We start from the raw sequence: 15,406 nt of genomic DNA on the forward strand, positions 1-15,406 counted from the left end.
AGCAATCTGCCACTTCCCTCAGCAGATTGACAGCCCAATCCTATTCACACTTTCCTGGGGGTAAGACCCATTGATTCTGATGGGGCTTACTTCTGAGTAGACAACCCCACTGGATCAGGCCATGGGCCCATCTAGTCCAGCTTCCTGTATCTCACAGGGACCCACCAAATGCCCCCACCTCATTCGGTTCTGAAGGCAATGAAACCTTCTCCATTGAGAACCCACCCTCTGAGGGTCAAATCCTTTCCGGCTTTCCCACCCTGGTGTAGCCCTGCCAATGGGGCGTTCATGAATAAGGAAGAACACAAAGACACTAAACGTTGCTTTAAGAGATTTATTGATCCCAGAGAGAAAAGAGGACAGAGGAAGACCACCAACCCTCTGAAGAAAGGAAGCCTTTGTCATTGATTGGCAGATGGTTTGCAGGGATTTCAGGAGAGAAGAACTTTCTGTTTCCTGAAGGCAGGGGGCACAAAGCTTTTGGTACTCAGTGGGTGAGCCCAGGAAGTGCTGGCATAGGAGCTGATGGAGATGGTCTGGATGGTGTGTTGGCATCCACCAGGCCGGGTTCAACCTCTGGAGAATTACATATGTTCTTCAATGCAGTTAGTATTTGTACTGCTGGGAACTGGTTGCATACTGGTAGATGGCACTCTTGGCAGACTGGCCCCCAAAGGATGGGGTGGAGCAGCAGCCCTGGGATCCAGACTGGTAGGAGTAGCGAGGACGGGAGCTGCAGCAGCAGGGGGAGCAGCCACACCTGGAACAGCAGCGAGACCGGGAGCTGCAGCCCCCAGAGGATTGGGTGGAGCAGCAACCCTGGGATCCAGACTGGTAGGAGTAGCGAGGACGGGAGCTGCAGCAGCAGGGGGAGCAGCCACACCTGGAACAGCAGCGAGACCGGGAGCTGCAGCCCCCAGAGGATTGGGTGGAGCAGCAACCCTGGGATCCAGACTGGTAGGAGTAGCGAGGACGGGAGCTGCAGCAGCAGGGGGAGCAGCCACACCTGGAACAGCAGGAAGACTGGTTGCAGCGACAGGGGGAGCAGCCACAGCGGCGACAACAGCCTGAGCTTGAGCTTGAGCCACAGCAGGACATCTTGGCTGAGGTTGGCTGAAAGAAAGGAGATTTCCTGTAAATATACCTTCCAGCAGTCAATATGGATGAATTAAAAAAAAACATAGAATTGGGACCCTCCAGGTCATCTATTCCTCTCCTGGCCCATAGCAGGAAGTCATCCTTGAGCATCCCAAGCAGGTGCCCTCAGGCTCCTACCTGAAGATCTCCAGTGGGGGGGGGGGAGTCCACCACCTCCCCTGTCAGATCGACAGGCCAATCCTATCCACATTTCCCTGGGAGTAAGACCCATTGACTCTGATGGGGCTTACTTCTGAGTAGACATGCATAGGACTGGACTCTGAATCATCTTAATTTGCATCTTTGGAGATAATCCCACGAGAACATTGCCAGTATCATGTCAGTAAGCCATGTCCATTTCAATCATTTTGATTGATTGATTGATTGATTTGCAATCCATCTTTCTCCCAAGAGGGCACCCAAGGCGGCTAACAACATTTAAAAATAATAAAATACATTAAAATACATCCAAAAATTTTTTGATATTGACTGTCAATAACTATAATATATCAGGTCATTTTAATTAGTTTGCCCTGTTTTAACTTATGGCACTTTCAGTTACTTATTGCCATTGCCATGGGATATAGAGGTTCATACTGGAAGCCACCCTGAGAGCTCTTAGATTGAAAATACACACACACACACACACACACATTCAGGAGCACAGGATCATGTTCAGACATATCTTTGATTTAGTTAGAGCAAGAGCCCAAAGGCTAATCAAGGTCTCTTTTGTAAAGGAAATGAATCTAACTTACCTTGTTCAGTAGCTTTGACTGGCGAGCACGATGGCGAACTGATGAATGAGTGATGTGCCTTGAGAAGAAGCACCTTTTTATACAGTTTCTTTAAGCCGTCCCTTAAAGCTGTGCGGCCTCATTAATAGGGATGGACTACTGAGGCACATGTCCATGTGCAATCCCATTGAGCGATCCTTGAGTTGATCCTGTCTTACACAAGAATTCCTCTGATGGCATATAATTAGAGCTATCAAAGGAACATCACATGGAAGCCTTTGCATCACACCAGAGGACACTTTCACTTGGTGCATGAACAAGAACGTCGAGATCCTTGAGCGATCTCCTCACTGAAATCCATGAGGTTGAATACGACAGGCATGACTCAGTGACACATGATTGCTCATCATGTTCTTGCCCCATCTGATATCATTTGTTAGAGACAATATTTTTTTAAACTTTTCTTTCGCAAGAATATAACAATGTAGATAGATAGATGTCATTTAGCGGATAAGCAGGGACAGCATGTTGTAATGGCTGCCTGTTGGAGGTCAAGTACACAGAGTAGTTAAGATCCAACTACCTGTTGAGCTGGTGGAGTTTATGGAATAGCCTTGTGTGAGTTGCTCCCTCCTGTCAATCTCACCTACCTTTCAAAGCTGGAAAGACAATAGGAATAAGATGAAAGATAAACCTATTTAAATTAGTGGCCAATTTAAACAAGGAGGTGTGCTCCTTGTTACCTCTATTCTGTTTCCAAATGCGGACTTCCGGTTAGAGAGATATGGTGGGCTGACGGCTGCTGGAAGCTCTGCTTATCAGCAGATACGTCTGTCGGATTTAATCTAAACACCCCTGGATTGAAAGGGGCTATGGCGTGAGATTAACCACAATTAACTCCAGAAACGTTCCTGTTTTATCTTCCTGGGGCGAAGGCTCTGGGTGTAAAACAGTTTCAGAGCAAAGGAGTTGGAGACTATCGAGCTCAGCCATGGATGTAAATGTAAGCCTGACTCCCCTTCCTACAGCTTTATTTTTCTGGGGCACGTAGCAGAGAACAGAGTTGGGAAAGAGAAATAAATATTTGGACTTGAAAGATAAAGAGGGACCAACAGCAACAAGACAAGAAATAACTAAAAGACTAAGAATTAACTATAAAGAGTTAAAAGGAAATAAATTATGGGATACAGTACAAATGCCCAGTTGGGTGGATTTTCAAGCTGGGATCGAGACTATTGAGAAGAGAAATGTTAAGAGTTTTTATAAAACCTTTTGGAGTTGATTACTTTGGATTTTTTTTTTAAATAAAACTCTACTGTGTGTGGGACAGAAGGAAGACGGTCTCTCTTTTTTGTCGTGTTGATAAAGTTTTTTTTTTCCCGAGCTTATCAGTTTTGTTTACCATTTCTTCTGGGAAGTGAGAAGCTTGTTATGGTTATAATACTTTGTTTGAGTTACCAACATTAATAATAGAAGATAATAAAATTAAAACAATAGGCTGCTTGCTGAAGTTTCTGCATAAAGGAGTATACTGATATCTGGTGGCAAATTAAGACAACTACTTGTGAAGTGTTACAGATTGGAACACCTGTGGAAATTTAAGTTCATTATCTGTGGATTGTGACAGACTGAGATTTTTAAAGGGACAATGGCCACCACTAGGAGACGTAATACGTTGGAACAGAGACATAAAGAGAAATCCCCACCAAGATCATCAGGGAAAGAGCTGAATCTGGAAGCTATTCAGGATTTACTAATGAAGATGGAAAATCGTTTGCAGAAAAAAATACATAGAAGGGATGGATGGGAGATTCGAAACATTACATCAAGAAATGCAGGAGATGAAATTACAGATGCAAACAAACATGTTACGTTGGGATACAATGTGGGAAGAAACAGAGACAAAGATAAAAGGAATAAATGACACAATAAAAGTTCATGAGATAAAATTTGAGGATTTAGAAGTCAGAGACGATAGGAACCAAATGCCATCCTTTGCTCTTGCAATGAACATTATCCCTGGGTGTGTGGCAAGCTCAGGGTTGGTTGAGGGAACAGAGGGGACACCACTACTCACCAAAATTTTTAAAATCCTGGTATTTTTGAGTAACGCCATCATGTTATATATCAGTGGTTCTCACACACAAGGCACATTTAGAATGAGAATCAGTCAGAACCCACCGGAAGTGATGTCATGACCGGAAGTGACATCATCAAGCAGGGAAATTTTTAACAATCCAAGGCTGCAATCCTACCCACACTTATCCAGAAGTAAGTCTGGAATGAAAATACAACAATACAAAATAAAATATTGAAATATTTTTCATTATGCTCATTTCATCATCTGAGGCTATGATTAATGTTGTATTTTCATTGTATTCATTCATTGTATGCTGTATTTTCATTGGAAGTCAGTTTAACTCAGAGATCTTTTACTTGACCACAGCATTGTTTCTCAAAAGTGTGGGTCGGGACCCACTAGGTGGGTCGTGAGCCCATTTCAGGTGGGTCCCCATTCATTTCAATATTTTATTTTGAATGTGTTAGCCTTGATGTTACCATGGGATGTGACTGCATTTGGGGAAATGTGACAGACCTGTGTTTTTAACAAGGTACTATGTATATTCTTTTAATGATGATGGTCAATGGGACTTACTTCTGGGTAAGTGTGGGTAGGATGGCAGCCTTGGATTGTTAAAAATTCCCCTGCTTGATGATGTCTCTTCCCTCAACCAACCCTGAGCTTGCCACACACCCAGGGATAATGTTCATTGCAAGAGCAAAGGATGGCATTTGGAAACAGAATAGAGGTAACAAGGAGCGCACCTCCCTACTTAAATTGGCCACTAATTTAAATAGGTTTATCTTTCATCTTATTCCTATTGTCTTTGCAGCTTTGAAAGGTAGGTGAGATTGACAGGAGGGAGCAACTCACCCATGGCTATTCCATAAACTCCACCAGCTCAACAGATAGTTGGATCTTAACTACTCTATGTACTTGACCTCCAACAGGCAGCCATTACAACATGCTGTCCCTGCTTATCCGCTAAATGACATCTATCTATCTATCTATCTATCTATCTATCTATCTATCTATCTATCTATCTATCTATCTATCTTGTTGCTAAGGAAAAGTTTTAAAAATATTATCTCTAACAAATGATATCAGATGGGGCAAGAACATGATGAGCAATCATGTGTCATTGAGTCATAACTGGTATTCAACCTCATGGATTTCAGTGAGATCGCTCAAGGATCTCGACATTCTTGTTCATGCACCAAAGTTCTTGTTCATGCACCAAGTGAAAGTGTCCTCTGGTGTGATGCAAAGGCTTCCATGTGATGTTCCTTTGATAGATCTAATTATATGCCATCAGAGGAATTCTTGCGCAAGACAGGATCAATTCAAGGATCCCTCAATGGGATTGCACATGGACATGTGCCTCGGTAGTCCATCCCTGTTAATGAGGCCGCATAGCTTTAAGGGACGGCTTAAAGAAACTGTATAAAAAGGTGCTTCTTCTCAAGGCATATCATCAGATCAAGGCATATCATCAGATCGCCATTGTGCTTGCCAGTCAAAGCTACTGAACAAGGTAAGTTAGATTCATTTCCTTTACAAAAGAGATCTTGCATAGCATTTGGGCTCTTGCTCTAACTAAATCAAAGATATGTCTGAACATGATCCTGTGCTCCTGAATGTGTGTGTATGTATGTATGTATGTATGTATGTATATATGTATGTTCAATCTAAGAGCTCTCAGGGGTGGGTTCCAGTATGAACCTCTATATCCCATGGCAATGGCAATAAGTAACTGAAAGTGCCATAAGTTAAAACAGGGCAAACTAATTAAAATGACCTGATATATTATAGTTATTGACAGTCTATTTCAAATATTTTTGGGATGCATTTTCATGCATTTTATTATTTTTAAACGTTGTTAGCCGCCTTGGGTGCCCTCCTGGGAGAAAGGCGGATTACAAATCAATCAATCAATCAATCAATCAATCAAAATGATTGAAATGGACATGGCTTACTGACATGATACTGGCAATGTTCTGGTGGGATTATCTCCAAAGATGCAAATTAAGATGATTCAGAGTCCAGTCCTATGCATGTCTACTCAGAAGTAAGCCCCATCAGAGTCAATGGGTCTTACTCCTAGGGAAATGTGGATAGGATTGGGCTATCTGCTGGGGGGAGGTGGTGGACTCCCCCCCCCCCCCACTGGAGATCTTCAGGTAGGAGCCTGAGGGCACCTGCTTGGGATGCTCAAGGATGACTTCCTGCTATGGGCCGGGAGAGGACTAGATGACCTGGAGGGTCCCAATTCTATGTTTTTTAATTCCTCCATATTGACTGCTGGAAGGTATATTTACGGGAAATCTCCTTTCTTTCAGCCAACCTCAGCCAAGATGTCCTGCTGTGGCTCAAGCTCAAGCTCAGGCTGTTGTCGCCGCTGTGGCTGCTCCCCCTGTCGCTGCAACCAGTCTTCCTGCTGTTCCAGGTGTGGCTGCTCCCCCTGCTGCTGCAGCTCCCGTCCTCGCTACTCCTACCAGTCTGGATCCCAGGGTTGCTGCTCCACTCAATCCTCTGGGGGCTGCAGCTCCCGGTCTCGCTGCTGTTCCAGGTGTGGATGCTCCCCCTGCTGCTGTAGCTCCCGTCCTCGCTACTCCTACCAGTCTGGATCCCAGGGTTGCTGCTCCACACAATCCTCTGGGGGCTGCAGCTCCCGGTCTCGCTGCTGTTCCAGGTGTGGCTGCTCCCCCTGCTGCTGCAGCTCCCGTCCTCGCTACTCCTACCAGTCTGGATCCCAGGGCTGCTGCTCCACCCCATCCTTTGGGGGCCAGTCTGCCAAGAGTGCCATCTACCAGTATGCAACCAGTTCCCAGCAGTACAAATACTAACTGCATTGAAGAACATATGTAATTCTCCAGAGGTTGAACCCGGCCTGGTGGATGCCAACACACCATCCAGACCATCTCCATCAGCTCCTATGCCAGCACTTCCTGGGCTCACCCACTGAGTACCAAAAGCTTTGTGCCCCCTGCCTTCAGGAAACAGAAAGTTCTTCTCTCCTGAAATCCCTGCAAACCATCTGCCAATCAATGACGAAGGCTTCCTTTCTTCAGAGGGTTGGTGGTCTTCCTCTGTCCTCTTTTCTCTCTGGGATCAATAAATCTCTTAAAGCAACGTTTAGTGTCTTTGTGTTCTTCCTTATTCATGAACGCCCCATTGGCAGGGCTACACCAGGGTGGGAAAGCCGGAAAGGATTTGACCCTCAGAGGGTGGGTTCTCAATGGAGAAGGTTTCATTGCCTTCAGAACAGAATGAGGTGGGGGCATTTGGTGGGTCCCTGTGAGATACACGAAGCTGGACTAGATGGGCCCATGGCCTGATCCAGTGGGGTTGTCTACTCAGAAGTAAGCCCCATCAGAATCAATGGGTCTTACCCCCAGGAAAGTGTGAATAGGATTGGACTGTCAATCTGCTGAGGGAAGTGGCAGATTGCTATAAGCCAGAGCTCTGCTCAAATACTCAAGGAGGGTGGTAGCTCTCGATAGGACCCACTGAGAGACTGTTGAAGCCTGAATCAATGGTCTGTGGAGAGGGAGTACAGCCACCTCCACCTCACCATTTGCTGCCAACCTTTGCTTGAAAGGTTCAGAAATTAAAAACCACAGGAACTTACAAGGCTGCATGCTGATGGTGTTGGACGAGTCCAAACTTGTCCAGCATGTTTTTTTAAGGTCAGGAGGGACTTTCCCAGAGCCTATGGGCCAGATTCTTTTAAACGGAGAAGTCAGAAGCTTAACTGGGCTGGTGTAGCCATCAAAAATCAAGAAGGCTTTCACTTGGTGGAACAGGGTTGGCTTCCCCTTATTTGTTTTTCTTTAATTATTATTATTAATTATTAACAGTATTTATATACGGCTTTTCAACTAAAAGTTCACCAAGCCGTTTACAGAGAAAAATCAAATAACTAAATGGCTCCCTGTCCCAAAAGGGCTCACAATCTAAAAAGATGCAAATGAATACCAGCAGACAGCCACTAGAGCAGACACTGCTGGGGTGAGGTGGGCCAGTTACTCTCCCCCTGCTAAAAAAACGAGCACCCACTTGAAAAAGTGCCTCTTACCCAATTAGCAGGGGTAATTACATTATTTTAATTTGCATGATGATGTCACTTCTAGCCATTACATTACTTCTGGTGGGTCACAGATAGTCATTCTAAAAAGGGGGTCCCAGTATTAAATGTTTGAAAACCACTGCCTTAAATCGAAACGGCGGGGGGGGGGGGACACCCTAGTGACCAAAGCTCTGGAAATTGTGGCTTTTAAGAATAATACCATCGTGTTATATACCAGTGTTTCTCAAACTGCGGGTCGGGACCCACTAGGTGGTTCGTGAGCCAATTTCAGGTGGGTCCCCATTCATTTCAATATTTTATTTTTACTATATTAGACTTGATGCTACCCTGTGATGTGACTACATTTGGGGAAGTGTGGCAGACCTGTACTTTGAACAGGCTACTCTGTATATGCTTTTAACAATGATAGTCAATGGGACTTACTCCTGGGTAAGTGTGGGTAGGATTGCAACCTGGGATTGCATTTGTACACTGGTGGGAGCAACACCTGCCCTGATGGAGCTGCTGCTTGCTGACTTTGGAGACTGGGTTCCCCGTTAGGCACTGGCAAGGGGAAGGGCCTACTGGTTTGCTGAATGAGTCTGTGCCCTTGAGATCATGGCATCTCCTGACTACTCTGCCCTTTCTCTGTTGTCTCTGGTTTTGATTGCTGGATTGTGAGCCCCTTGGGGCAGGGAGCTGACCCCTCACCTGCTGTAAAGCCGCATGCATGCTGATGGTGGTACTTAGCTAATTAAAAATAAGCTCCCCACCAGCACCTTGACGCTCCTCCTAGTGGGTGTCAGATGCCATTTTTGTTTTGCCCCGTGTGGCCCTCCAAGCAACAGGTTGTTGTGCAGTGTTGTTCTGAGGGAGGATACTGGGAAAAGGGGCAAAACCAGTGCCACTGCTGGTGTGAAACGGGCAGGGGAAGGCAAAGGAGTGGCAAACAGGCTGATTTTGCCCTTGAGCTCTCCCGCCTCCCCAGTGCCCAATTTCTCTTTGGAAAACCATCTGGCTGGGTGGATGTCAAAGTTTTGTGCGTATAGATGTCAATAAAGGCTTTAATCCAATGCACACTGCCCTGGGAGTAAGACTCACTGAATGCAGTGGGGCTTACTTCAGAGTAGAGGTGCCTAAGAGTCTGCTGTGTTTAATGACATGCCCCTAAACCTTTTCTGCAGCTGCCCTTCAGCAGAACAGCCAGAGGTGCTGGTGGCCAATTTGGCAAAATCTACTGCTGCCAGGCAAGGGGAGGTGACAGATTTTGGCTTAGCTTTGTAGGACATGGATGGGGGAGAGGAAAAGCTGTTGCAGAAGGCGACTCTGATCCACAAGGCGGACATGACCCTGCTCAGCCTCCTCCAGCAGAAAGATGTGATGGCCCAAAGCCCAGACCTTACGCATGTCTGCTCCGAAGCAAGCCCCATTCTAGTCAATGGGTTTTACTTCCAGGTGAGCATGGACAGCATTGCAGTCAAAATCTCTGCAGCGTTATGGTCTGAGCTCAGCCTGGGAAAATGACCTGGGGTGAGCCACATCTGGCCTTCAGGCCACCTGCCAGCTATGCGCAACTCACCCTGCCAGAGGCTGCCCTCAATTGCTTGGGGAAGGTGGGGCAGAAGCCATGTATGTAATATCCTCACCCCCTCTCTTTTTAGCATGTGGCTCTGGAACTCAAGGCCCTGCAGGAAGCCCTGGAAGACAGCCAGAAAGAGGCCAGAGGCAGGAGCTACACATGAGCAAGTGGGTGTGACCAGGTGTGTGGTGGTGGGGACATCAGGGAGTGAGCATGGTCACTGGCAAAGTTGCCCACATCAAGCTGTAACACCAAACACATTACCCTGCTCACCTTCTTAAGAAGGCCTAAACCCCATCAGCATGTGGAGCCACAGAAGGGCTGGGAACCTGCAAAGAAAACAGACCATTCTCCACTCTCAAGACTCACCCACGGGGAACGTTGTGCTGTGAGGTGCTGCTGTTGTCCCCACCTGCACACCCACAAGTCCACCCACCCCACCATGGCACCTTCCAGGCTGAGGTTCTCTGTGTCGTCTAGAGCCGACCTGGTGCTCCTGGGGGTGCCTCACTGAGGGAACTGCTGAAAGCGGAGGACGAATCGGTGTCCTCCAGGTTGCGGTGAGTAAGAGGAGCATTGAAATGCAAAGAGCCACATGTAGGGCACATGTAGTGAGTGTGATAAGCAGCCCCCATTCTGAACATGCTGGGCAAACACCTTTTGCTCTACTCTCCCCTGAAGGCAGAGGTCCAAAACATTTTGTGTCATTTATTAAATTAAACATTTATTTATCCAGGTATTTATAGAACTGAAAGGGGAAAACTTTTTAAAAAGTACAATAAAGTTTTTTAAATGCTCAGGTCAATTTCGATCTCTAGAAGAGCTGGTGATATAAGCCCACACTGGCCGACGCACCCGTTTGTCCTCCTCAGGGCAGATGCATCTAAAGTACAGGGACTTCCAAGGGATTGCAGAGTCACTTTCCTTGGACACAGCTGGATGCTATACAAGCAAGTGCTATAAGCTCCCCTTGGCCTATGCATCAGCTCTTTCTTGCACTCAGGGAACACAGAGCTGACCCCAACCAACAGAAAAAAGGTACTATCAAGCCACCATAGGTATCAATAGGAACTGGTGTAAGGGCTCCCCCTCCTTTTAACAACTGTCCTTCCTACTTGCCCTCAGGGACACAAAGCTTATGCAGTGCCTGGAAAGGTGAACAGGCTACAAATAAAGGCAGTTCCATACAGTCCTTGAAAAGTGTTCTGCTTGGCCCAAGACGGGCTGGAGTTATAATGTAGGAGCTGTTCATTGCTTAGGGACCATTCTTTCTTCATTCCTTCAGGGGACACAGAGCGAACGCAGTCCCCAGAGAAGCGCAGAAGGAGCCTTCCAGTCTTCTTCGGCCAAGGCCGCTTTACACAGGAGTTGGAATTAGAAGCTTCTCTTTCTTCTCAGCCTCTTCCTTCTTCCTTCACAGTTAAAGCAGACCCTGGAAAGATGGAGAATTGAGAAATTAGACCTCTATCGAAGCAGATTCTGCTTTCAGTAGGAGCTGCAGTTAAGAGTGCAATATGGTTCCTGCACCAGGTGCTCCCTCTTCCCTTCACGTGTCCCTTGAAAGATGGGCAGGGGGCTGCACTTACAGGGTCCAGCAGTCCATGCTGCACAGTACAGGAAGCAACGGCTGGGCAGGTCCGGTTTTCTTTCTTCCCATTTTCTTGTTTCATTCTTCGGAGCATAATTTAGCAAGGGGGCATCCTAACAATCCAATTTGCTTCCTTCCACTCAGGGCAGAAATAAATTAAACTGTCCCTGGGCAATTGGGGAGGGGCTTGTTAAGAATCTCCTCAAGCCAGTACTACATTTTACTGGAGCCACATTTACCAGCTGCCAGTGGCCTGAGCACCTCATTTTCCAACTTCCTCCCAGGACAGAAAGAACTTAAGCAGCCCATGGGAGGTATAGAGGGGTTTGCACTAAGAATCCCTTCAGACCAGTGCTTTTTTTTTTTTTTTTTACTGGAGACAGATTTACAAACTCCATTGGGCTTTACAACTCATTTCCTAAGTTTCTCCCAGGGCACAAACAATTTATTCGGTCCCTGGGACAGTGAGGAAGGGTCTTCACTGTGTATCCCCTCAGGCCAGTACTGGTTTCTCTAGCGGCTTGAATTAGGGAATTGTAAGCTCTCTCTTCTTTCTTGGGATCCTTTTTATTTCTTCAGAAGGACACACAGCATAGTCTGTAGACATAGGTGAATGTAACAAAGGTGAAGACATAATATAGGTGGGAACATCAGCCACCACAAGGGATGCTCCAATCTGTCAAGTCCACTGATGAGACCCACTGTATATGCAACCTCTTGGTTTCAGAGGTAGCCTATCCCTGAACTCCAGAGTGGCAACAGGATGCAAGTCTCTTGTTGTCTTGAGTTCCCCCAGAAGCATCTGCTGGGCCATGCAAGAACACCCATTAACTCCCGCTACCGGATTGGGTTTGGGGAAGAGCCCAAAGGCTCCTGAAGGTGCCTCTTCTCCTCCCTGAAGAGTAGGAATTCTGCTTACCTGGTTCAGCAGTTGGGAGCACGAAGGCAGTCAAGGGCACGAGTGAAGTGGTTAGAGGTGGAGGACCTTTTATATGGCTTCTCGCGGCCTACCCCTTTTACGTGAGGCACCGCCGAGGAACCCACAGGTCCTTCCTCATGTACCGGGGCAGGTTCCTATCCCGTGTCCTCTGAGCAGATGCCATCTTTCACCGTGTCAGAATCTCTTGCAATGGTGCATAATTAGGGCTATTTGATGATCATCACAAAACAATCCTTACATCACACCAGCCGGCATGTTCAAAGCATTGGTGTGTGAATAAGCACACTGGGGAGCTTCCTCCTGGGATCCATGTGGTGGAATGCCATATTCGTCACTCAGTGGTATCAGACTGGTCATCATATTGCTGCCCCACCTACGTCAATTGCCCTGGATCATATTGTCTTTTTAAAATACTTAACTTCTTTTTTTTCATTTTGCTACCATGGTGGTAAAATCAGCACTTTAAAGATGCTATTATTATTATTATTATTATTATTATTATTATTATTATTATTATTATTTATATACCGCTTTTCAACTCAATATTATTATTATTATTATTATTATTATTATTATTATTATTATTATTAAAATAATAATAACTGAGCATCATGTATCCAGTGTTTGATGTAGCAGTGGGAGATTAAGATTATATATTTAGATTGGGGAGATTAAGACATTGGGGGCCCAATCCTATCCAACTGTCCAGCACCAGTGCAGCCGTAATGCAGCCCCAGGGTAAGGGAACAAATGTTCCCATATTTTAAGGGGCCTCTGTGACTACTGCCCCACCACAGGATGCAGTGCATGCCCCATTGGCACTGCTATGCCAGTGCAGGAAAGTTGGTTAGGATTGCCCTTATGTCAGTGCTGGAAAGTAGGTTAGGATTTGGACCTAAGATTATATATATTATAGATTATAGACTATAGATTAGACTATAGATTATAGATTAGACTATAGATTATAGATTATATAATATAGATTAATATCTATAATTATTATCTATATCTATAGATATATATTAATATAATCTTAATATAGATTAAGATGTAGATATAGATGTAGATATAGATCTTAATCTATATTAATCTACATATATCAGTAAAGTGCTAATATATATATATATATATATATATATATATATATATATATATGGCTTCTCAAAGTAAGGTAATGTTTGCTCCCTTCCCTCGGAGCTGCATTGCCCTTCTGTCAGTGCTGGAAAGTGGGTTAGGATTGCGCCCTTAGTGCCCAATCCTATCCAGTCTTCCAGTGCCGGTGCAACTGTGCCAATGGGGCATGCACTGCATCCTGTGGTGGGGCAGTAGTCACAGAGGCCCCTTAAAATATGGGAACATTTGTTCCCTTACCCTGGGGCTGCATTACGGCTGCACTGGTGCTGGACAGTTGGATAGGATTGGGCCCCCAATGTCTTAATCTTAATCTCCCACTGCTACATCAAACACTGGATGCATGATGCTCAGTTATTATTATTTTATTATTATTATTATTATTATTATTAATAATAATAATAATAATAATAATAATAATAATAATAATAATAGCATCTTTAAAGTGCTGATTTTACCACCATGGGAGCAAAATGAAAAAAAAAGAAGTTAAGTATTTTAAAAAGACAATATGATCCAGGGCAATTGACGTAGGTGGGGCAGCAATATGATGACCAGTCTGATACCACTGAGTGACGAACTGGCACTCCACCACATGGATCCCAGGAGGAAGCTCCCCAGTGTGCTTATTCACGCACCAATGCTTTGAACATGCCGGCTGGTGTGATGTAAGGATTGTTTTGTGATGATCATCAAATAGCCCTAATTATGCACCATTGCAAGAGATTCTGACACGGTGAAAGATGGCATCTGCTCAGAGGACACGGGATAGGAACCTGCCCCAGTACATGAGGAAGGACCTGTGGGTTCCTCGGCGGTGCCTCACGTAAAAGGGGTAGGCCGCGAGAAGCCATATAAAAGGTCCTCCACCTCTAACCACTTCACTCGTGCCCTTGACTGCCTTCGTGTTCCCAACTGCTGAACCAGGTAAGCAGAATTCCTACTCTTCAGGGAGGAGAAGAGGCACCTTCAGGAGCCTTTGGGCTCTTCCCCAAACCCAATCCGGTAGCGGGAGTTAATGGGTGTCTCCACTCTGCCATAATGACTCGTTGAACGGGTTCCAGCAAGTTCTCTTCAGCACAGCTAGCTTGGGTAGCTTTTCCAAAATGCTCTTCACTGAAACAGAAACTTAGGGCACAGTCCTAACTAGGTCTACTCAGAAGTCAGTCCTATTTTGTTCAACGGGGCTTGCTCTCAGGAAAGTGTGGTTAGGATTGCAGTCTTATTCTGTGTTCAAAGCTCTCTTCTGTGCATGTCCTTATATAAAATGATTTTTAAAAAAATATGCATTTGTTATTGCAGTAAGTACAATACAGTAGTATAATCTGAATGTAAAAGTAAGCTATATGGAATTTGCCCCCAGTTTTGTGTGTACAGCATTGCAGCCTTGAAGTGAAATATGCTAAGCAAGATATAGTAAGACTGCAATCCTATAAAGACTTTCCTGGGGGTAAGCTCCATTGAACAGAACAGGAGTGCCTTCTGGGTAAACAGGTATAGGAATCTGCTGAAAGACTAATTTGATGTACGTTTGGGTTCTTTTAGACAATATCTGATAGGTGACATATCATGTGTTTTATCTGACAGTAACTAATTAATTATGGTATTTGGTTTTTCATTGTTGACAGTAGAAAATACTTGATATTATTTGTCGGTAACAAATTTTGGCTGCAGTCCTAACCACACTTTCCGGAGAGTAAGCCCCACTGAAAAAAAAATAGAACTGACTTCTGAATAGATGTGGTTAGGATTGGGCCCTAAATTGATTAATTAACAAATGATGGTTCACTACTGACCCAGGGCCTAGTCCTATCCGATTTTCCAGTGCTGGTGCAGTTGTGGGGTGCGCGCTGCATCCTGTGGTGGAGGGGCAGTCACAGGGGCCTTCTCAAAGTATGGGAACATGTGTTCCCTTACTCAGAGGCTGCGTTGTGGCTACACCAGAGGTGGAACGTTGGATGGGATTGGGCCCTGTGGCAGCATCTGCTGACACTATACCACCTATATCGCTTACCTAGTACATTTTTAAAGCTGAGAAGGCATATCTTTCTTTCTTTCAGCCAACCTCAGCCAAGATGTCCTGCTGTGGCTCAAGCTCAGGCTGTTGTCCCCGCTGCGGCTACTCCCCCTGCCGCTGCAACCAGTCTGCCTGCTGTTCCAGGT

General features: G+C 45.4%; 1 protein-coding gene across 1 annotated transcript; it reads right to left on the reverse strand.

Moving 5' to 3' along the window:
* Positions 1 to 606: 606 nt before the first annotated feature.
* On the reverse strand, positions 607 to 6,711 carry LOC136635076 (protein rtoA-like). Its single transcript, XM_066610175.1, has 3 exons — positions 6,281 to 6,711; positions 2,525 to 2,533; positions 607 to 760 (listed from the first exon to the last, which is right to left on the reverse strand). Exons 1-3 carry the CDS (start codon positions 6,709 to 6,711, stop codon positions 607 to 609), a joined length of 594 nt encoding a protein of 197 aa, XP_066466272.1.
* Between the last annotated feature and the right edge of the window lie 8,695 nt (positions 6,712 to 15,406).

Source organism: Tiliqua scincoides, chromosome 15 (genome assembly GCF_035046505.1).
Source record: "Tiliqua scincoides isolate rTilSci1 chromosome 15, rTilSci1.hap2, whole genome shotgun sequence".
Classification (NCBI taxonomy): Eukaryota; Metazoa; Chordata; class Lepidosauria; order Squamata; family Scincidae; genus Tiliqua; species Tiliqua scincoides.

Excerpts from the sequence above, each read along its gene's own strand:
- LOC136635076 (XM_066610175.1), bottom strand. The coding sequence starts at position 6,711 with ATGGGGTGGAGCAGCAGCCCTGGGATCCAGACTGGTAGGAGTAGCGAG.